The sequence below is a fragment of the Rhineura floridana genome, chromosome 3 (assembly GCF_030035675.1).
Source record: "Rhineura floridana isolate rRhiFlo1 chromosome 3, rRhiFlo1.hap2, whole genome shotgun sequence".
Lineage (NCBI taxonomy): Eukaryota > Metazoa > Chordata > Lepidosauria > Squamata > Rhineuridae > Rhineura > Rhineura floridana.
The window spans coordinates 150,362,883-150,384,845 of NC_084482.1; the positions used below are offsets into that span (position 1 = coordinate 150,362,883).

The 21,963-nt window shown below is 45.5% G+C and overlaps 1 protein-coding gene across 1 annotated transcript in view; it reads left to right on the top strand.

Annotated features, from left to right (window-relative positions):
- The window catches only part of CELSR3 (cadherin EGF LAG seven-pass G-type receptor 3), a 120,307-nt gene that overhangs the window by 63,107 nt on the left and 35,237 nt on the right, over positions 1-21,963 (top strand). Inside the window, exons 7-17 of the mRNA XM_061613422.1 lie at positions 444-607; positions 1,360-1,485; positions 3,605-3,774; positions 4,224-4,409; positions 4,955-5,065; positions 6,225-6,393; positions 9,121-9,262; positions 14,488-14,608; positions 15,794-15,977; positions 17,420-17,521; positions 19,534-19,548. Coding sequence (XP_061469406.1) covers positions 444-607; positions 1,360-1,485; positions 3,605-3,774; positions 4,224-4,409; positions 4,955-5,065; positions 6,225-6,393; positions 9,121-9,262; positions 14,488-14,608; positions 15,794-15,977; positions 17,420-17,521; positions 19,534-19,548 — 1,490 coding nt within the window. The remainder of the gene's footprint in view (positions 1-443; positions 608-1,359; positions 1,486-3,604; positions 3,775-4,223; positions 4,410-4,954; positions 5,066-6,224; positions 6,394-9,120; positions 9,263-14,487; positions 14,609-15,793; positions 15,978-17,419; positions 17,522-19,533; positions 19,549-21,963) is intronic.

Genomic DNA, 21,963 nt, shown 5'->3' on the forward strand with positions numbered 1-21,963 from the left:
AGTATTACATACACTTTGTTGTTAAAATTGTAAGATTCTAGAGGACTCTATACACTGAACATCTAACAGCATCAATTAGAGTGTGAGTTAATGGGAGAGATTTTATTTTTTTACAACTCAGAAATCTGTGGTGATACATGGAAGATCTGGTGTCCCACCACAGTTCTGGCTGCCAGTGGCTTGTCCTAAATCCTGCATGCTTGGCTGAGGGGACTATTTGAATTGTATGGCTGCATTAATGTCAAACTGCCTGAGCATGGGGCTTCCTGCATTTCCCTGAGCTGTGGATTAAGCAAAAAACTTGCCACCTTCCCCATTCTAGTCCCTTTCCTAGCTTAAAGGTAACATTCCAGAAATCTGACCCCTGCACTGTTCCTTGGGCTTGAAACACTGTTGCAGAGAAATTCCAGCAAATACCATTTATGGACCTTTTCTTCCTCCAGATCGCTGGACCTCACCGGGCCTTTGCTCCTTGGAGGGGTTCCCAATCTGCCTGAGAACTTTCCAGTGGAGCACAGGGAGTTTGTGGGGTGCATGAGAGATCTATACATTGACAGTAAACGCATTGACCTGGCTTCCTACATTGCAAACAATGGTACCTCCACAGGTAATGTCAGCCGCTGAACCATGGATGGCTCTTTCAAGCTGTAGCTCATTCCTCTCCCAGATCCTCCTTTCCTTCTGTTGCAGTATTGCCATGAGCTTGGCTGTTGCTGGCTTGGTGGTTTAGGGAATCAGAGAATGTATGGAATGGCTTTCTAGGCCATTCTTTTAATTATACCATAAGCTGCACAAGTACCTGCTGGCCCTCTCTTTTGTAGCTCTGGCAAGACTCCTGGAATAAGAGAAGTTCAGTCCTCTATGCTCATTTGCCCTAACAAAAGTGCATGACCATTTGGCTGAAGCTACAGTGGTTCTACTAATATGGGCAGCTATGCTTTTGCATTGCTGAGGCAAGACATGGGCCAGACCCAAACTACTCACCTAATGGCGAAAGGCTCTGTGTCCCTTGCTCACCACCCCAAAGCAGTCTTTCCCACTGTGGATTTCTTGGGACCTGCAAACTTCTTGTGCCAAGCCAGAAACACATTGCCAGCCTGGACCTCAGGTCTCTGGAAAGGTGAGATGTGGAGGGCCATTCTTGGTGTCCACTGCAACTTCCAGACACTGGGAAGAAAGGTGATATTTGAGGGTCATGAATGAGGGAAACAATGGCATCTGGAGACGTTCCTGCCTTGAGTATTGAGACCTGTTTCTATAGTTTAGGAAAATTGGGAGTTGAAATCAAGGTAGAAGCTATTTCTAGTAATAGTTTGCTCCTTTGACTCCATCTGTGCTGTTCATCTGCAATGTCCTCAGGTTGCCATGCCAAACACTCCTTCTGTGATTCCAACCCTTGCAAGAATGGTGGGACCTGCATGGTAGGGTGGTCTTCCTTTACCTGCGAGTGCCCAGTAGGCTTTGGAGGCAAGGACTGCAGGCATGGTGAGTGTAATGTGGAGGGGGCTGAAATGACCAGGGGGTCATGTGGAAGGGGTGGTCTGGACTGTCATGGGAGCAGAAGCCAGGAGAGATAGCCTAAGTGAAGTGCAACATGTTGACCTTGAGAAGGTTCTGCTGGAAGATGAGGTGAGCTCCCCAGGGACTTAAAGCAAAATTGAGAGTACCAGTGGTTGAATTGTTAAGGAACTGTAGTCTGGCTGTGCTTTTGGAAATGGGCCAGGAAGGGTGTCTGAAGAATGGCTTTAAGCTGTGTGTGACTGGTTGCTTTGGATTATGCATTTCCTAGGTGTGTTTCATGAGTAGAGCAGCTGGTCTTTCTCTCCTTAGTGAAAGCTTCTAAATGCTTCTGCAGTAAGAATGATGTATACAGAGGTTATTAAAAACTTCAACTGCTTGCACTCTAGGAAGAACTCTAGGTTGTGAACTGCTTAAAGGGACATGGCTCAGTGGTAAGGCAGCTGCTTGGCATGCAGAAGGTCCCAGGTTCAATCCCTGGCATCTCTAGGTAGGGCTAGAAATGTTCCCTGCCTGAAACCCGGGACAGCCGCCGCCAGTCACTACATACAATGCAGTAGGGCCCCACTCATATGGCAGGTTACATTCCAGACCCCCACCTAAAAGCAAAACCCGCTGAAAAGTGGAACTCCATCAATAAAATGGTGCCCGACGCCCAAAAAACGCCGTAAAGGCAGAACAAGTGCCTTATGAGTGGGGCCTTACTCTAATTGAAAGCCGCCGTATTAGCAGAATGCCAAAAAGCGGGCCACCGAAAAGCAGGGCCCTACTGTAGTCTGACTCACTGTAAGGCAACTTTCAAGGTTTCTATCTGTGTCCATACTTTAGAGTTAACCCTGAGAGGAATCTTTGGATAGGACAAGAATTCTGCCTTGTCAAGAACTGCTTATAAGGGCCTTTGTTTGAGATTTGAGCCTCGAACCCTGACAGGGCTCACCAGTCCCTTCAGTTTTCAGGGGAGTCTGTTAGGATACATTTTGTATTCAAAGTCAAAGCACCATCATTATCAAGGGCATATCAATATCTAAATCTAGGGCTGTGCTAAAATTCCTCCCAGTTTGGATTGCTGCCAAATTGTCCATTAATTCACTTGTTCTCTGTTGTCGTGGATTAGATTTTTATGTAGCAATTTTCTGTGACTATTTTTGAAATCTGTCTCTAGAATATCTATACAAAGAAAAAAAGTTATCAATATTTCCTTTCATTTATTGATATTTCTTTTCAAAATATTGATATTTCCTTTAAAATTATTGATAATTCCTTTAAAAATATTGATGTTAATATAAATATTTTTGGGAGGGGGAAAATAGATCAGTAAAAGCAGCAATTAGTGGACAAAGGATGAACTTGATTCAATACCGGTCTGTTAGGTTGATGGAATGCTTTTGAACCGATCCCATCCCAATCTAAATTATGACTTTTCCCTTTAAAATGCTTGTGATGGGGGCCAGGAAAGAATCAGGCATAATTTTTAAGCATGTTGTCTGCCTTATACTGAGTCAGACCATTAATCCGTCTAGCTCAGTGTTGTCTACACTGACTGTCAGGATTCTCCAGGATTTCAGACCATGTTCTCTCCAAGCCCTACCCGAAGATGCCAGGGATTGAACTTGGGACTTTCTACATGCAAAGCAGATGATCTACCAATGAGCCCTTCCCCAACGAACTTGTGTTTTTAATTAACATAGTATGCATGTTTTTTCCCCTTGGGTATCTGTATCGATGTACAAAACATATAGTTCAAAAATCCCTCAAATGTTTCCATGTCTGTAGAATCTGCTAAGTCTGCAGTTCTCAAGTATTTGGCCCAGTTCTGCCAGAGTGGTCATCTGGTCAAGTTGCTTGCCTTCCTACAGCTGAGCTCCTACTGCACAGTGTGTCCAGTCCTCAGCATTTTAAGTGAGATTAAACCGCCAAACCCACTTCCAGGCCCAATCCAGGGGGCTTTCCTTAATGTCACAAAAGTCTCTGAAGTGAAGGTGGAGAGATTCTAGCGAAGGAAGCAAGAGGGGCTCCTGGACATCCTCCATCCTCCTCCTCCTCCATACTGTTCTGAACTCCAGCATCTTTTATGCTTCCCCCCCAGTTATGCATCATCCTCACCATTTCCATGGCAACAGCATCCTTTTCTGGGACTTCAAGAATGAAGTGAAGATCTCCACTCCCTGGTATATGGGCCTGGCATTCCGGACACGCCAACTGAATGGAGTGTTACTTCAGGCACATGCTGGCCAGCACACCACCATACTCTGCCAGGTACTATTTACAGGTGCCACAAATCTCTCATCTACTGCCATGTGCTGCTGCCAAATGTTGTGAGATGTTATCATTCTAAATGTAATGAATACACTATGAAGGTTGAAGGGACAGGCAAGATCATCTCACCTAGGGCTGTGGAACCTCAGGCCCAGGGGCTGAATGCAACCCTCCAGGCTTCTCTTTCTGACCCTCAGAACTTTCCCTAGGCCACATCTCTTGCCGGCCATGCTCTGTAGACTCCACAAGTGCTTTTGTCTGGATGGAATGTGTCCTTAAACTGTGATATTGCCTGGATGGGGTATGGAAAGGGGTGCCTGTAGAAACCTCTGAAGTTTGCATGGCTGGAATGTTGCCTACTGTATAAAGATGTGAAGCTAGCCTGAGCTTTCTTGGGCCTTGCTCCACTGGGTAGAACTTGCTCTATTCTGCCTTTGCCCTGTCTTTAGCTGGACTCTGGCCTGCTGTCCTTCATGGTGAACAGGGGTTCTGGCCGCAAAACCAAACTCCTCCTGGATCAAATGCAACTGAATGATGGGACTTGGCATGACCTCCAGCTACAGCTACAGGATGTTCGCAGTGGCCGAGATACACGTTTCATAATCACCCTCAACTTGGATTTCGGATTCTACCAGGTGAGCTGTGAAGATGGGGGCACCTTATATACCATAGGACAAATGATCCACATTAGGGCTGGCCCTCTTTGTGAATCCACTTTCTTTCCCCCCCCTCAGTCTTTTTTCAACTGCAACCTTACCCTGTCACCTAATTCTCTTTGTCTCTCCCTGCATCAGGAGTGGGGACAACTTTTGGCCCTTCAAATGTTGCTGAACTGCAACTCCCATCAGCCCCAGCAAGCATAGCCAATGGCCAAGAATGATGGGAGTTGTATTTCAGCAACATCTGGAAGGCCAAAGGTTCTTCCCACCTGCTCTCTATGATCAATACTAATGGACTCTTCCTGTCTTGTAGCCAAGAGTTTCTTTTTTGAACCTATAGAGCAGCCTTTCCCAACCAGTGTGCCTCCAGATGTTGTTGGACCACAATTCCCATCTTTCCTGACCATTGGAAGCTGATGGGAGTTGTGGTCCAACAACATCTGGAGGCACACTGGTTGGGAAAGGCTGCTGTAGAGACTCTTCCAGCATGAAATTGATTTTGGTTGGGTTTCTTTTCTCAGGACACTGTTGTTGTTGGAAATGAGCTACATGGTCTGAAGGTGAAGCATCTCCATGTTGGGGGAATCTTAGAGTCGGGTAAAGTCCATCATGGTTTGGAGGGCTGCATCCAGGTAAGTTCCAGAAAATGACCAAATGCCAAGCTTTCTCTGTCCATCCATATTTTGATTCAGAGATGGGTAGTATTCACAAATGGGAAATTAAAACAAAACACGAAGCCAGGTGCTGCTGTAGAAATCATGGTCACATCCACACCATACATTTAAAGCACTCTTATACCACTTTAACTGTCATGGAGAATCTTGGGAACTGTAGTTTGGGTGCAGGGAATTGTACCTCTGTGAGGTCAGCACCATTAACAAACTACAGTTTGTTAACTGTACAAACTAGGATCTTTAGGGGAAGCCATGACTGTAAAAGGGGTATAAGAATGTTTAAATGTATGGCATGGGGATGTGACCCAAGTCACAGATTCTTCCTTTGCAGGAGCTGCCACTCTCTGTGAGTAGAGATGTGGGTGCATTTCTTCAGGACAGCTAGGGAGAGGCACGGTGCCATTGGTAATAAGAGCTTTAGGGAAGAGAAAACAACAAGAAAGCTTGGCAAATGCTACTGGCTAATTTTTCAGAACAGTTGCTACCACTGGAGAGGTAGGCCAAATGGTGCATTACACATTTGCCCTTCTAAAGAGAACCTGAAAAAGTGGCAGCATAAAAGATAGATTTTTAAGGACGCTATTATAAAGCTGGATTTGGATTAAACTCAAATTCTTTTCATTAAACACCCATACTTTTGGTGGAAAACCTAGATGTGCAGTGTCCTTCTGTTGATGTCAATGTGAGAGCCGGTGTTGTGCAATGGCTAGAGTGTTGGACTATGACCTGGTAGACATGCGTTTGAATTCCCACTCAGCCATGAAGCTCACTGAGTGACCTTGGGCCAGTCCCTGTCTGTCTGCCTAATTTACCTCACAACATGGTTGTAGGTAGAAATATGAAGGTCCAGGAAAAAAAAAAACTGGAAAATTCGGGGGGGGGGGTTGCTGGTTTTTTTGTTTTCATTTTCTCAGGGGGGAAATGGAAAAATTCAGATTTTTTTAAAAAAAACATGTTTCCCCCCAAAATTTTCCAGTTTTTCCCAGGCCTTCCCATTTCTAGTTGTGAGGATAAACTGAGGAGGGGAGAATCAAGTATACCACCTTGAGCTCCTTGGAGGAAAAGATGGCATATAAATATAAGAAATAAATAAAATGAAATTTCACTTTGTTTTCAGGGAGTACGCCTAGGTGACACAGCCACGGGGACTGCATTAACCAAGCCCAGCAGCGCTTTGAACGTGGAGACAGGATGTAGTGTGCCCAACCCTTGTGACTCCAACCCTTGTCCCGCCAACAGTTTGTGTCAGGACAAGTGGCAAAGCTACTTTTGCGTATGCCAGCCAGGTAGGAAATGGACAAGGCTGCAATTCTGTTTCTGTTCTTTCCCATTTGATTTGTAACCCCCCCCATTTTTCGCTCTTCCCATCCTTTTCCTTTTTTTTTTCTTTTTTGTATATTGCCATTCCTTCTTCTGCAGGCCCATCAGGGTATTTGTGTGTACTATTCACGCACAAGCTCCCCAATACATACATGCATCATAATCAAGGTTCCACACTGAAATTCTGACTTCCTCCCAGAACCTTTCGTTAGCAGCAGTACAGCTGCCCACCTGTCCGCCTTTAAAATGGTTAAGAACGCCTTCATCTCATCATCCTGCCAATGCTTCCCTTTGATTGTTGCAGTGAGGCAATTTGGCTGCCAGAGAGAGAAAAGAAGTAAAGTGGAGTTGGAAAGAAAAAGGCTAGAGTAGACTACCAGAACGCATTGAACTTTGACAGTTATGAGTGGATTGATGAACTCTTGGGAAATTATTGATTGCTCATGGCTGCTGCTTTATGATTTGGTTTAAAGCAGCAACGAATTCCTGGTTTATTTAAATTATTTAAAAAGTCTCACACTTAGATAGGACACCAGGAGCTGCACCAATGATTGAACATCAACAAGGGTCTCATGAGGGGCGGCAAATTGCAATAGAAAGTTAAAAAAACACATTCTGAGAGTGTGGGAGAGAGTGTGGGAGAAGTGCAGGCAGGCAGATGGCAGTGGTGGCAGTGGACTGCACTATACAAGAGACTGTCAGTCAGAGTCACACATTTAACACAGAGAGGGGGAGAGAGAGAGAGAGAGAGAGAGACCTTGGTTAGCTCAGGACAGCAGCAATGAAAGTGGGGTGGGGGCAGGGAGGGGCGGGTACATTGGTCAGTCTCATCATAATGTTTCACATGCAAGAGGGTGGTTGGAGAAGATTCAGGATGCTCTGTTTGAAAAACATGACATTGCAGGATTATTTGACAATTAACACTGAAGACATATATAGCCAATATTTTTTGTATTATGTAAATTCACATAAGCTACCTAAAAATTATGCAATGTTTTTCCCACCGCCAAAAAACCATGTGGAACACTACGATCATTCACATAAGCAAGTAATGATGCATTCCCCCCCAAAAAATCATGTAAAACACCGTGATCATTCATGTAACTTACGCAAGTAATTACACGTTTTCCCCAAAAAACCATATGCAACACTGTGATAATCCACGTAAGCTACGTAAAAATAATTATGTACAATAAGGGGGAAAGTTCGGGAAAAAATCTTGCCGATTCACTTGTGGCCGTGGATGCAAAAATCCATGCAGCCACAGCTCACTGCAAGATATCGGTGCTGGTCTGAAAGGATGGCGAACTAGCAAACTTGGCTGGGATCCAGTGCCAAGTCCAATTTAACTGATATTCTTCCCCATCCCTATATATTACTGAGATTTGTAGACTACCCATCATCACTTATAATGGCCCCAGGACAGTTTACAAAATATCCTAAAAGAAACAACAGTTACAAAAGTATACATCAGTTAAAGCAATCATTAAAACTTAATCAGATTACAAAACAGCCTAACATACTTAAAAAAGAAAGTGGCCTCAATGATTCACCCCAAATGCCTGGGAGAATAACAACATAGGAAGAGCCTTACTGGATCAGGCTACATTTCCAAGTAGGCTTCTTCTCACAGCGGCCAACCAGTTGCTCATGGGAAGCCCTCAGGCAGAACCTGAGAGCAACAGACCTCTCCCCACTTGTGATTCCCAGAAACTGGTAGTGCATCTGACAGTTGAGGTAGAACACAGACATCATGGCAAGTAGCCATTGATAGTCTTATCCTCTATGAATTTGTCTAATCCTCTTTCAATGCCATCCCGTTTGGTGGCCATCACTACATTTTGTAGGACTGAAATAAGAATATGAGATGTTCCTGCTTGACAGCATAAATCCATCAGGATCTGTCTGAGCTACCATGGTTAGGGTGTTCCACAGTTGGGGAGCCACAACATAGAAAGCTGTCTTGTGTATTACCAAGCCTCCTGGGAGGATGTCAAGAAGACGACACCCCCCCAGCTCCAGGGTCCACAGTAGATGATACATTAAGGCATCTCAACAAATAGCTGGATCCCTGGGATTTAAATGGTTTTGAGTCATTTCATGCCCTCAGCAAAGCAAAAACATTGCCTCTGCCTAAACTAACGTCAAAAATCTCTTTACAAAGCAGCAGATAAAAGTAAAGCTTCGTTTGCAAGCACCAATATTTTTAATTTGGCCATAGTTTCCAGATTTGGAGTCCTAACAGAAATTTACCAGGGATTATAGAAAATGAAGGGCTAGGAGGCAGCATCCCATGCTGGTTCGAATTGTGCCCCATGTGGGTCCCTTTCGCTTGTTGTCTTCCAAAATTCTTCACTTGACCAGAGTTCCACAAGCTGCCCTGTCATTGTGAGAAAAAAAATTATCCTCCCAATTCAGTGATCAAATAAGCCAAACTTTTTGACCAAATCTATGTAAATCAAGCAGATTTGCACAATCCTCATATTTTGCATAATGTATTCAGATCATAGCCTTTGGCTTTCTTTGGTACAGGATTTTAATATCGGGTGGGAGGAAAGCGAATTCATACTATAGTATGTAAACTCTCTGAGTTCCATTAAAAAATTACTTCACTTTCAACGCATTTTCTTATAGGAGGCTCTGAAGATGTACATAGGTGTTTTTGCAAAGCTGTTGTATCTCTGTCCTTTCAGGTTACTATGGTGGGAACTGCATTGATGCCTGTAATTTGAACCCCTGCAAGAACAAGTCAGTGTGTCGTCGGAAGCCAGGAGCTCCCCATGGCTATGTCTGTGAATGTGGAGAGAATCACTTTGGGCAATACTGTGAGCACAGGTGAGATCCAATACTGTGAGCACAGGTGAGATCCAAGACTGTTCCTGTGCTTTTGATCATCCTATGGGCCTGACTAAGAAATCCTCTTTCCCTGTTCATATAGCCTTCTCTACTCTGGGCCTCTCCAGTCATTAACAGATAGGCCACTGAGAAGAAACATAGTGAAATCAGACTCCTGTTTTCAATCCCAGATTACTTTTGACATAGTATATTCACAGTGAGGTAATCTGAGCATTCCAATGTCAGATGGGATGCAGGATGCTGCCTTATATTGAATCAGACCATTGGTCCATCTAACTCAGTATTGTCAGCAGTGATTGGCAGCAGCTCTCCACGGTTCTTCCTAGCCCTTCTTGGAGATAATAATAATAATAATAAATAATAAACTTTAATTTATAAGCCGCCTATCTGGCCAATGGCCACTCTAGGCAGCGAACAATAAAACACAATAAAATACAATAATAAATATAGTCAGTACAGTACAATACAAAGTTTACAGTATGATAGATTTATCAACATTTTAGTTCAAGGCTGATTCGCCTTAGAGGTCTCAAAGGTTGCGAAGGCCTGATTAAAAAGCCAAGTCTTCAGACCCCGGTGAAATATATCTAGGGAAGGGGCATGACGAAGATCTATTGGGAGGGAGTTCCAGATCGAGGGGGCCGCCACAGAAAAAGCTCTCTCTCGAGTCCTCACCAACCTAACCACTTTAGTTGGTGGGACTGAGAGAAGGCCCTGGGTGGCAGATCTTGTAGGGCGGCTCAATTTGTGACGGTGGAGGCGCTCCATCAGATATACTGGGCCGACACCGTACAGGGCTTTAAAGGTTAATACCAACACCTTGAATTGAGCCCGGAAAGCAACTGAAAGCCAGTGTAGATTGTAGAGCACTGGAGTAATATGATCATAACGGCGGCTATTCGTAAGTAAACGAGCCGCCGTATTTTGTACCAGCTGTAATTTCCGGACTGTTTTCAAGGGTAACCCCACGTAGAGCATATTGCAGTAATCTAAACGAGAGGTGACCAGAGCGTGTACTACGAGTGGGAGCTGATGTACAGGAAGGTAGGGTTGCAACCTTCGTATGAGACGCAATTGACCCCAAGCTGCTCGGCACACCGATGAAACCTGGGCCTCCATAGTCAGCCCGGAGTCAAGGATCACCCCAAGACTGCGGACCTGGTCTTTCAGGGGTAATCTTACCCCATTAAGTATCAGGTCGATGTTTCCCAACCTTCCCTTGTCTCCCACAAGCAGTACTTCAGTTTTATCAGGATTCAGCTTTAGATGCCAGGGATTGAACCTAAGACCTTTTGCATGCAAAGCATGTGCTCTACTACTGAGCTGTGGCCCATTCCCAAACGGCAGGCCTGTACAATATGTGACCCACTAAACCCCACCCCCCATTTTTGTAATCTGGAGAAGACAGAAAAAAGAGGAAGGTGATCAAAGCCTAAGACTGCCAAATATGGCTGGTGCTGTGTTCCACTTAGGTCTCATCCAGATGACTGCAAAATGTGTGACACACCCACTATGTGTGTTCATTATTCTGTTACGCATTTTCGTGGGTTAAATCCGTTCCTTGCAATACCAGCAAAAATGCGATTTGCTGTTTAAAATCGGGAATCATCCGCTGTGCCTTCAGGAGGGAGGATGCAATTCCGCGGATGCAATACGCTGGCAATTGCACTTATTTCTCAAAAAATGCAAGAAACGTGTCCCTCCCCCCTCCTTCTCCCTTTCCTTCTCCCGCAAAATGATTTGAAACAAAAACCCCAGCCAGTAGAATGAAATTGACAAAGCTTTCCGGAGGCAGGCATGAAACCGACCAGCAGTCCCTTTCTTGTTTGTATTTGCGATATTATGCTTAAACGAATGTATGCTTTTCTGCCTTTATGGATATTTAAGGAGATACACACGCTGGCAACTGCACTTATTTCTCCAAAAAAGCAAGAAACGTGTCAACCCCCCTCCTTCTCCCTTTCCTTCCCATGGCAAAATGATTTGAAGCAAAAACCCCAGCGAGTAGAATGAAATTGACAAAGTTTCCGGAGGCAGGCTGAAACCGACCACCCCCCTCCTTCTCCCTTTCCTTCTGCCGCGAGAACTCCTTTACAGCCATATTGTGCTTCGTTGCAAAGGGGGAGAGGAGCATACGTCATTTTTTTGCTGACCAATTGGTTGATAGGGGGAGGTTTTAGAGGCGGAGCTTGGAAAAAGCAAAGAGAATGTAGGGGTCTTACCGCTGCGGGTGCGGGTGCAAAAAAGCATGTTTTTTTTAAATTGGGAAAGAGCGAACTAAAAGGCAAAGTGAGGACTATCAGATGACAAACCGAATATGGAAACCGTGGATTATCCCGCTCCATTTGGATAAGCCCTTAGTAGATCACATGTTGTGCAGACCTGATATTGGGAACACATACTGAAAACTAGTATCCACCATGGAAGAACAGACCTTAATTCTCAGAGGTTCACTGAAGCACTAATAAATATCAGCTTCCTCCACATTTCACGGTGTGCCATCCAGACAGTATTTTCACTGTGCAAAGCTAGCATGATAAAGTCACACAGTGACATGCCACAATAGGCAGACTTCCCCTTGCATCTTATCATTGTTTGGTTCCTTCTTGCCCAAATGTCACAGTCAAGAATGGGTAAATGCTCTTGGAATGCTTATCTCTCTAGGGCAATTTGCTTAGCATAGGGGTGGCTAACCTTTGGCTCTCCAGATGTTGCTGGACTACAACTCCCATTATCCCTGACTATTGGCCATGCTGACTGGAGCTGATGGGAGTAGGAGTCCAACAATATCTGTAGGGCCACAGGTCAGCCACACCTGGTTTCATATAATGAGAAGGAATGAGGAGGTAGGTGTTGATCAAAATGTAAATAACCATGAAAAAAGTATGGACATGTGATCCTCATATAACTCAAATACTGAGCATATTCATAGACTGAGCATTGATGTGACACCCCCCACCGACACACACGCACCTGAATGAGAAATGCTGCATGTGGAGTTGCTGAAAGTCATCCCTTGGGGTTGCTTTCCATGCCACTTTCTGTTGCTGACCAGGCCATTTTCCCAGCTTCTGCTGGCCCAGAGACATGGAGCAAACAGTATATGCTGTGCTGCTATTAGGCTGCAAATGTTTGGGTACTTTGTTTTTTGAGGTAAAAGTAGTGCTTTTTGGTAGGACTTTTGGGTGCCGATGAATTCTTGATTGCTTCCATTATTTCCCCCAATCTGCTGCTGTATCACTTAAAAACAACAACTAGATCATGTTCTTCAGGAATAGTGAATCAGATTTGGCTACAAGACATCACAATGCCCACTGTGAGTGAAGCCAGTGCATTCTGGCCCTCACTCTGAATGTATGAATACTTTTGCTTCCTTTTATTGAAATGTGGCTTGAATGGCGGGGGATAAATTTCCCTAAAAATATATATTACAAAAATGCATTATCATTTTTATTTGGAATATTATACTCAAAACAACTTAAAAATTCAAAACAAAAGAAGAACACCCCGCGGCAATTAAAAACTAAACCAGTAGAATATCAAAACCAGCTACATATCTTGCTATTGTATTTCCACTCTCTATCGGTGGTGAGACCACTTCTGAAAAAACCTTCCTTGGACCCAGAAAATTTCAACAGCTACAGACCAGTAGCAAATGTTCCATTCCTAGGCAAGGTCTTGGAACGAGTGATTGCTAGCCAGCTCCAGGCGCTATTGGATGAAACTGATTATCTAGATCCATTTCAATCGGGTTTTAGGCCTGGTTTTGGCACTGAGACGGCCTTGGTCGCCCTGTATGATGACCTATGTCGGGAGAGGGACAGAGGGAGTGTAACTCTGTTGATTCTCCTTGATCTCTCAGCGGCTTTTGATACCATCGACCATGGTATCCTTCTGGAGAGGCTCGCAGAGTTGGGAGTCGGAGGTACTGCTTGGCAGTGGTTCCGCTCCTACTTGGCGGGTCGTTTCCAGAAGGTAGTGCTTGGGGAACATTGCTCGACACCGTGGGCTCTCCATTGTGGAGTTCCGCAGGGGTCGGTCTTGTCTCCCATGCTTTTTAACATCTACATGAAGCCGTTGGGTGCGGTCATCAGGAGTTTTGGAGTGCGTTGTCATCAGTATGCTGATGACACGCAGCTCTACTTCTCCTTTTCATCTTCTTCAGGTGAGGCTATTGATGTGCTGAACCGTTGCCTGGCTGCGACAATGGACTGGATGAGAGCTAACAAACTGAGGCTCAATCCTGACAAGACTGAGATGCTGTTGGTGGATGGTTCTCTGATCGGATGGTGGATTCATACCCTATCCTGGATGGGGTTACACTCCCCCTAAAGGAGCGGGTTCGTAGCTTGGGAGTCGTTCTGGACTCTTCCCTTTCACTTGAGGCTCAAGTAGCCTCGGTGGCACGGAATGCGTTCTACCAACTTCGGTTGGTAGCCCAGTTACGTCCCTATCTGAGTAAGGAGGACCTTATATCAGTAGTACATGCTCTGGTAACCTCGCGTTTGGATTACTGCAATGCGCTCTACGTAGGGCTGCCTTTGAAGACAGTTCGGAAGCTACAGCTAGTGCAAAATGCAGCTGCCAGATTGCTAACAAGGACCAAGCGGTCCGAGCACATAACACCTGTTCTGGCTCGCTTGCACTGGCTACCAATATGCTTCCGGGCCAGATTCAAAGTGTTGGTATTAACCTATAAAGCCTTATATGGCACGGGACCACGATACCTGTTGGAACGCCTCTCCCTATACGAACCGGCCCGTACACTACGTTCTGCTACGAAGGCCCTCCTCCGGGTTCCGACTCATAAAGAGGCCCGGAGGGTGGTGACAAGATCTAGGGCCTTCTCAGTGGTGGCCCCCGAACTGTGGAACAGTCTCCCCGAGGAGGTGCGCCTGGCGCCAACACTGATATCCTTTCGGCGCCAGGTTAAAACCTTCCTCTTTTCCAAAGCATTTTAATTTAAATTAACCTGATTTTCATATTTGTTGTATTGATTTTAGATTGTTCTTATTTTATATGTTCTTATTGTATTATATTGTGTATTTTATTGTATTCTTTGTGTTCACCGCCCAGAGAGCTATTGCTAGTCGGGCGGTATATAAGTCTAATAAATAATAATAATAATAAATATCACTTCAATAATAAGACGAGGCCCTGGATACATAACATCAGGTATCCATCTGACTTTTCCCTCCCTGCAGGATGGATCAACAGTGTCCCAAGGGCTGGTGGGGGAATCCGACGTGTGGGCCCTGCAACTGTGAGGTGGCCAAGGGATTTGACCCAGACTGTAATAAAACCAACGGGCAGTGTCACTGCAAGGTAAGGAGACAATCTCCCTGTGGCTTTGCAGAAATGTTTTGGAACTTTGCTCTCCTTGCTATCTGAGGCAGCAGTTGACTCACCTTGCCCATAACCCGCAGTATTGCCTTTCACCCTCATTACTGGCACTGCAATCCTATTATACTCATACCTTGCTATGGAAACATACATCTCACCCTTGATGTCTACTTTCATACATTTTCGCTTTTATTTTCAGGTCTCATTACTCTATGCAGTGTAGCAGTTAGCTTGCAAATTAGGACCTGAGAAGGACCAGGGTGCAAATCCCCCACTCAGCCATGAGGTTCACTGGGTGATGTTAGGTCACTCACTCTCACACAGTCTAACCTCCCTCACAGGGTTGTTGCAAGGATAAATTGAGGATGGGCGGGGGAGAACTGTGATTAATACTTTGAGCCCCTTGGAGGAATGGTAGGAAATAAATAAATAAATGCCAGACTTCCCACCTAGCAACAGCCATCCATTTCCCTCTCCTAGCCTGAGACTGCCTCCCACCCCATATCAACACACTACCCTTTGACCCTGATCCAATACCATAGGCTTAGGAAAAGTGTTTGAAACAGTCTGAATTCTTTAAGGGCCCAACAGAGAAGCTACTCTTCACTCTGGTGCCTAATAGATGTGATGGATGGGGAAGACCCGCAGGAGAAGATGGCTGAAAGTATTTTGGGAGCCCTGTAATGGGGGAAGCAGGGTTGGTGCTGGGTGAACTCCCTCGACACACTAACATACCCAAGGCTCCCATTCAAAAGTGACACTGCTACTCACCCACTGCTGAAATGGCTGTTGGGGGCAGGACAAGGAGTGGCAGCATAGCCGGATTGGATCGGAGAGGGCTCTTTCTGAACCCCTGGGGGCCTCAGTCAGTGCCCGATGTGGCTGACTGCTGGTGCTGGGCCAGGGAGAAAGAAGCTGCTTATGTTATTGCAGAATCTCCCTGTTCTGACTGGCTAGCTGGCCTGGCCTCTGCTTTCCGCTGCCCTAACTGTGCTCCTCTCTTTGTCGTATCAGGACTCCCCTCCTTTGTCCTGCTGTTTCACTGGGCTCCTTGTGTTGGTCCTGCCCCCTTGCCCACAGTTTTGTTAGCCCTTCGCTCCCACCACTCTTCCTCCTGTGATCCAGTTCTCTAACCGCCTACCCTGCCCTTCTCCCTTCTCCCCACAGGAGTTCCATTACCATCCGAAAGGGAGTAACACTTGCCTTCCCTGTGACTGCTACCCCGTTGGCTCCTCCTCACGTTCCTGTGATCAGGAAATGGGCCAGTGCCACTGCCGGGCTGGTGTGATTGGCCGACAATGCAACAGCTGCGACAGCCCTTTTGCTGAGGTGACCCCCAGTGGCTGCCAGGGTGAGTATGTGTCAAGGGTGGAAGAAGAGTGCCTGGTTTTAAACAATTCTGGGAGAGCCTACTCTCTCCGTATCAAGCCAAGGAGGTTGCCCCACCAGCAGCTGTCCATTCTTCAGAGTTGGGCTTTCTCTGAAACAAGAAAAGGAACTTCTAAGCAAGGGTGGGGAATCTCAGTCTCAGAGGGCCAATATGGCCCCCCAGGCCTCTCAATCCGGCCCTTGGGATGCTCCACCCTCTCTCTCCAGACCACACCCCTCATAGGCCCTGCTTCTCCCCCTCCTTGAGAGTTATTGCCTGGCTGGAATGTGTCCTTGAACTCTGATAATGCCTCTTGCTTCCCTGGGTGGAGGATAGAGTGGAGAGTGTGAGTGTGTGCAGAAACTACCCTCCTGTAGAAAGGTAGAATTTACCTTCATTGCTTTACTCACTTTTGCCTTTGGCCCTGCCCACCACTGGAATGTGGCCCCTGGAAGGATTCCCTGAAGGAAATGTGGCTCTTGGGCCGGAAAAGATTCCTCACCCCGTTCTAAAGTTATGAAGGGGTGTGGAGAAGGTCCAGTCGGGCAGCGGGGAATCAGATGAATGTAGCAGCCTATCTGAGGGGAACAGTCTTTTCATCCAATTATTGGAAGGAGGGGTATTCTCTTTTCGTTAGCCAATGGCTTTGGTGCACATTGATGGGAGAGTAAAACCTTAGAGTGGTTCTTCTTCATGAGAGCTGCTTCAGTATCAGATCAGGAAAGATGGCAGAATAAACTGAAGGATAAACAATAAGCATTAATCAAAGTTCACAATAAAAGCAACATCAAACAATCTTAACTTTTTCTTGTTCCAAGACTGAATGAATATTATTTAGTTCTCAATAAACCAGCCCATCATTTCTCATCATTATTCATTTCTTGTTTTGATGTAATTAGTTACCTTGACCATTTCCCCCCACCATCTGCCATATTTTTGAGATGTTCATGAGCCACAGAGATTTCCTGGTCCTACCACTCAAAGTACTACACAAAGTTCTGACTGCAGGAAATAAATTTGCACAGCTTTGCGATATGATTCCATATTGCACAATTCAGTTATATGCTGCAGCGATTCAGAAGTTGAACCACTGGATCCCTTGAGCAGTTCACAGCCTAATACTTCTGTATTTAATTCTGTCATTTCCCACAGTAAGTTTAGATTTCCTCTCAAGGCCGCTGTCTGTGCATCAGATCTGATGCCTCTGTATTATTATGGCCTAGGTTCTTTCTTCCTTTCTTTTTCATGTTTATATGCTATTTAATACCATTGAAATATGATATTATACAAATTCTCCTTCAGTGTTATGCTGACCAGTTTTCAGAGTTCTTTGAAGGCCCGCCTCTCCTCACTTGAGGCATTGTGTGGAATAAAGCCCCTTCATTAAATTCCCCATGACTTAGTTTCTCTGTTTGACTTCACAGTGCTGTACGATGCGTGTCCTAGATCTCTGAGAGCTGGGGTGTGGTGGCCTCAAACCAAGTTCGGCTTACCAGCCGTGGTGCCTTGTCCCAAAGGTTCACTGGGTAAGTGTTTCCAATTGTAGGAGGATGAGTTTCTGGACACGTTTTGGATCTGCCCTGTTTGGTTTCAGCAGGCACAGAACACTGCAAGTCCCTCTTCTGCTAAGGCATGCCATATCTTTCCTGTCTTCTTTTTTCAATAATTGATTGCTGAGGTTATTATCTGTACGAGTTTGAAGAAATTGGGCCTTGTGACATAGAATCAACGACATTTGTAGTCCTGGCAACAGAGTATTTCTGACCGTAAATAGGATCTGCATTAGTGATGTACCCAAGGTTCAGAAGCATGGCTGGTTCTGTCTTTGGGCAGAGTGAGTTGGCTGCCTTAGGCAGCAGACACTGAGGAGCTTAGAGAAGACACAGTTGTGAGTGTCTCATGGCCTTCCCTGTGCCCTCTAAGCTAGCCTGCTGCACTCAGGTATAGTGGAGGATGCTCCCCATCACCTGTGTTGAAATAGCATTCAAGTGCACTCTTGTTGGCTACTGTACCTGGAATGGGGGTGAGGGGCCATCTTTTTCTCTGCCTCAAGCAGCAAAGTAACTGGGACCAGCCCTGTTCAGAATTGCCCCATTTCCCAGTTTGGAACTTCCAAGTCAATTATGAGCCAAGTCTAAACCTATTTGAAGATCAGATTTAGCTTGTATTGAGCTCAGCATCAGCTTAACCTGCCATTGCAGCTGCTCCTTTTCCTGTTGGGATTTACTTAGTGGTGCAGCAGCAACCTTCATTAGGCTGTAGAACACTGCAGCACATGGTGGGAATCAAGGCCTCTAGCATAGCTTTCTTCACTCTTGGGTCCCCAGCTATTGTTGGGTGGACTGCAACTCCCAACATCCCCAACCATTGGCTAAGATGGCTGGGGATTGTGGGAACTGTAGTCCAACAGCCTCTGGGGACCCAAGTTGAAGACCTGTTGCTCTAGAGCAGTATACTTCCCAGGGAGCCTGGCCTCTGGGCAGTGCCGGATTTAGACTTGGTGAGGCCCTAAGCTATATAAAGCTTGGAGGCCTTTTGTTAAAAAATTACACCAGATATATATATATATTCAGTACACATAAAATTTTAAAAGTCCCCCCCAAAAATTCTGAAATTTTTTGAGGCCCCTGCAGATTGTGAGGCCCTAAGCTGTAGCTTGTTTAGCTTGTGCCTAAATCAGGCACTGCCTCTGGGATATTTTTGCTGCAGGTTTTCATGGCCTCATTAAAGCCACAGCAGCTGCTCTTTTCCCCACCATCAGGGAAGGTGGGTAGTGAGGGGGCTTGGTGAGGGAAGGACCTAATTCTCACTGTGTTCCTGATGGCATCATTGAGAGCAAGAGGAGACATTAAGCTCAGAACAGGCCCAAGCCCGAAAATGAGGTCATTTGAACCCAATCCCAATTAGCTAATTTGAAGCCTGGACCCATTTCAAATCAAGCCCAGAGACATTCACTCATCACCGATTCATAGAATCCTAGACTGTTTGAGTTGGAAGATACCTTGGAGGTCCAAACCCTTGCTCAAGGCAGGAATCTACAGCATCCCTGACAGATGGACATTCGGCTTCTGTTCCATAAGCTGCTCTGTAAATATGCTGACACTGGGCAATATACAGATCAATAGCTGTGCTAGCTCAAGGATTAGTACTAGCACAATGGATTTCCCCCTCCTCTCCCCCCACAAGCACCCCGTGCTGTCCCCAGATCTGCTCAGATCCTGGCACAGCATTTGGCCGAACTGTTTTGGAACGCTTTGTCTTTTAGACTCATGGAGATGGTATCCCTTTTGCCCTAGAATATTCATGGACAGAAAAAGTAGGAACTATTGTTTTGTTTAAGCCAGTGCTCACTTGAATCCAGAGGTAACTTTGGATCCAGTATTACCCTCAAAACTAAGGATCAGTACATCCGGGACTGGCAACCTCCTGCATGGTTCAACAGAGAATCTGTCCCAGGAAACACACACAACATGTACATTGCTTTAAAACTTTTAATGTTGTCCCTTTTCTCTACATTTTTTCTCTTCCTCTTGTGCAGGTTTGCGGGGTGCAGGTAAGGCCTATTGCTGTCCCTTTCCCCTTCCTGCTTTGTAAGGGCTGCTTTGTGTGGCTTTTCCATTCCCTGCTTCCTGCCTGAGACACCACTGGACCCCACGCTTTCCCCATAAGCTTCAAGGGCTGCTGGCATTATTATTCATGCCTTGCCTAACTCTGATATCCTTGTAATCCTTTCTGACCCTTCAGTTTCCTTACCTTTCACCAAACACTAACCTGCAGAAAATTGCCTGAGCTCTCCACCGCGTACAGCCTGCTTCTGCTTACTGCCTTGATGGTCCCTTATGGATTAGGGATGGGGAGAAATTGGATTTAGTTCACATTTTAAAGTTGACCTACCTAGTTCACACTTTGCGAAGCAATACATGAACCAAAATACAATAAAAACCCCTGGGAAGGGTGGGACATCATCACATCATGCCACTCCCAAAGTCCCTAGCGCATTTGCGGCCTGATTTTCACTGCACACTGCAGCAGTGGTGCATTTTCTTGCCACCCCAAGTAGCTAGTCCCTGTTTCAAAAAAGGAAACACACAGCAAAGACCACCTGATGGAATCTGATGGTGTCCAGATTCTAATGGAGGACTCTGGTCCAATCAGCACATTAACCTCAGATCAAGTGTGTCTGCTTTGAAATTCAGTCCCAGTGAATTCCTCAAACATCCCTACCAACCAGTGGATATCATATTTTGCATTGGCCTGGGATGTGCATGCTTCCCCCCACCTCTCTGTCATGGGACTTGATAAAAAAATGGTAATAAAGCACATAGATTTAGACAGGTTGGTGAAAGTTAGTAAGAACATAAGAAGCAGGCTTAACTGCTGCCTGTTGTGTTGACTCTCTTGCTCTGCTAATTATTGTCTTGGCTGTGTGCATTCAGCAAGGAGCTGCAGTCAGTCCTGGCTCCTAATAACACACATTTGCAGACACTCAGTTGCTGCATTCAAACTCCACATTGTTAGGTGTGTGCTTAAATGTCTCTGGTGTACACCTAAAAAAACAGCCCAAGAGAGCCTCATCGTAAAAAGGAAGAAAAAGGAGGCAACTGAATCTTAAAATAAGAGGATTTGACTGCATACAGGCTTGTCTTCAAACAGGAGCATGCACAACTTGCTCAGTTTCCATCCCACCTTCACTAACACATGTACAATCTCTGGATTCAACGCTCTCTAGACTGTACGCTTCAGGCAGGCTGGCTGCTTTCTTGCTTCTGTGGTGTATTCTCAAGTTCCTTGCATGATATTCTGGTCAAGCTTTTCCTCCAACCCTTTATATTTCCCTTAGTTTTTAACAGGGTTTTTTTTTATACGTTTAATACAGCTTTAAGAAAGAGGTGGTGGCTTTGTGACTGACACAAGGGCCAGCCAATTATTGCTGTACAAATGTAGGTCCTGCTGAAACTCAGAACAGATGTCCCCAGATCTTGATTTAGGAAAGTTGGTTATACATCTGTTCAAATGAGGTGACTGCACTTCCACAGTGGCCACATTTACACATCATGCTAAACCATAGTTTAGTGTGATGTGTAGAAATGAGCTACAACAAGCCTTGGGTTTGCACACACACCCCTCCTCCTTCCATATAGCCGAGAAGAGAAGTCTGGAACGTTTTGCTTCTGCTTTTGATAAGTCACAGCCTGCTTTGTCATCCAGACCTGGAAATGTGGTTAACAAATCAGTTACAGAAACTATGATTTGAAGTTGGCTTGTTTTAAACTAACTATGGTTAATGTTAATTACAGTATGTCAGCCCAAACAACATGACAAACTGTGGTAAGCAAAATCAAAGCAAAAAATTCCAGATTCTCCCAACTGCATGACAGGAGGGGAAGAGAGCTATGAACTCAAGCCTTTCTATAGCTTGTTCCTGTTTATTCAAGTTACGCTAAACTATGATTTTGCATGATGTGCAAACATTCAGTGGCTCACCACTGGAATTCTGAATGTCTGTACTTATCCTTAAAACCCAAACCTTTGACTAGATATGATGAGCAAACTGCTTGTCATGGACTGGGCATTACAAGAGGTACAATATTATAATTCTCTGGAATAGTTAACCTGGAGAACCCTTGAGAGCATTGCTGCTATCACCAGAACCATTCTTTATAACTAGGCACTATGAAACGTGGAGTACATAAAATGTTTACCTGGCTTCTAACCAGGCTTGGTGCCAGTGGGCAGCCAAGCTGGGCTCTGGTTGAAGCCCCCTGGGGCTGACAGGAGCCCCTGCGGCTAAGGCTGGGTGGGTGTAGCTCCTGCTCCGAGATCTGTGCTAGCATCAGGTTGCAGAGTGTGCCCCGTGCCCTGATGGTGGCACAGATCATGGAGAGGGAGCCACCCTCCCAAGCAACACCCCCCCGCCACTGGTGTGGGCTGGCCACGCCACTTCCCATGTAACAGCGTTGCTCTGTCA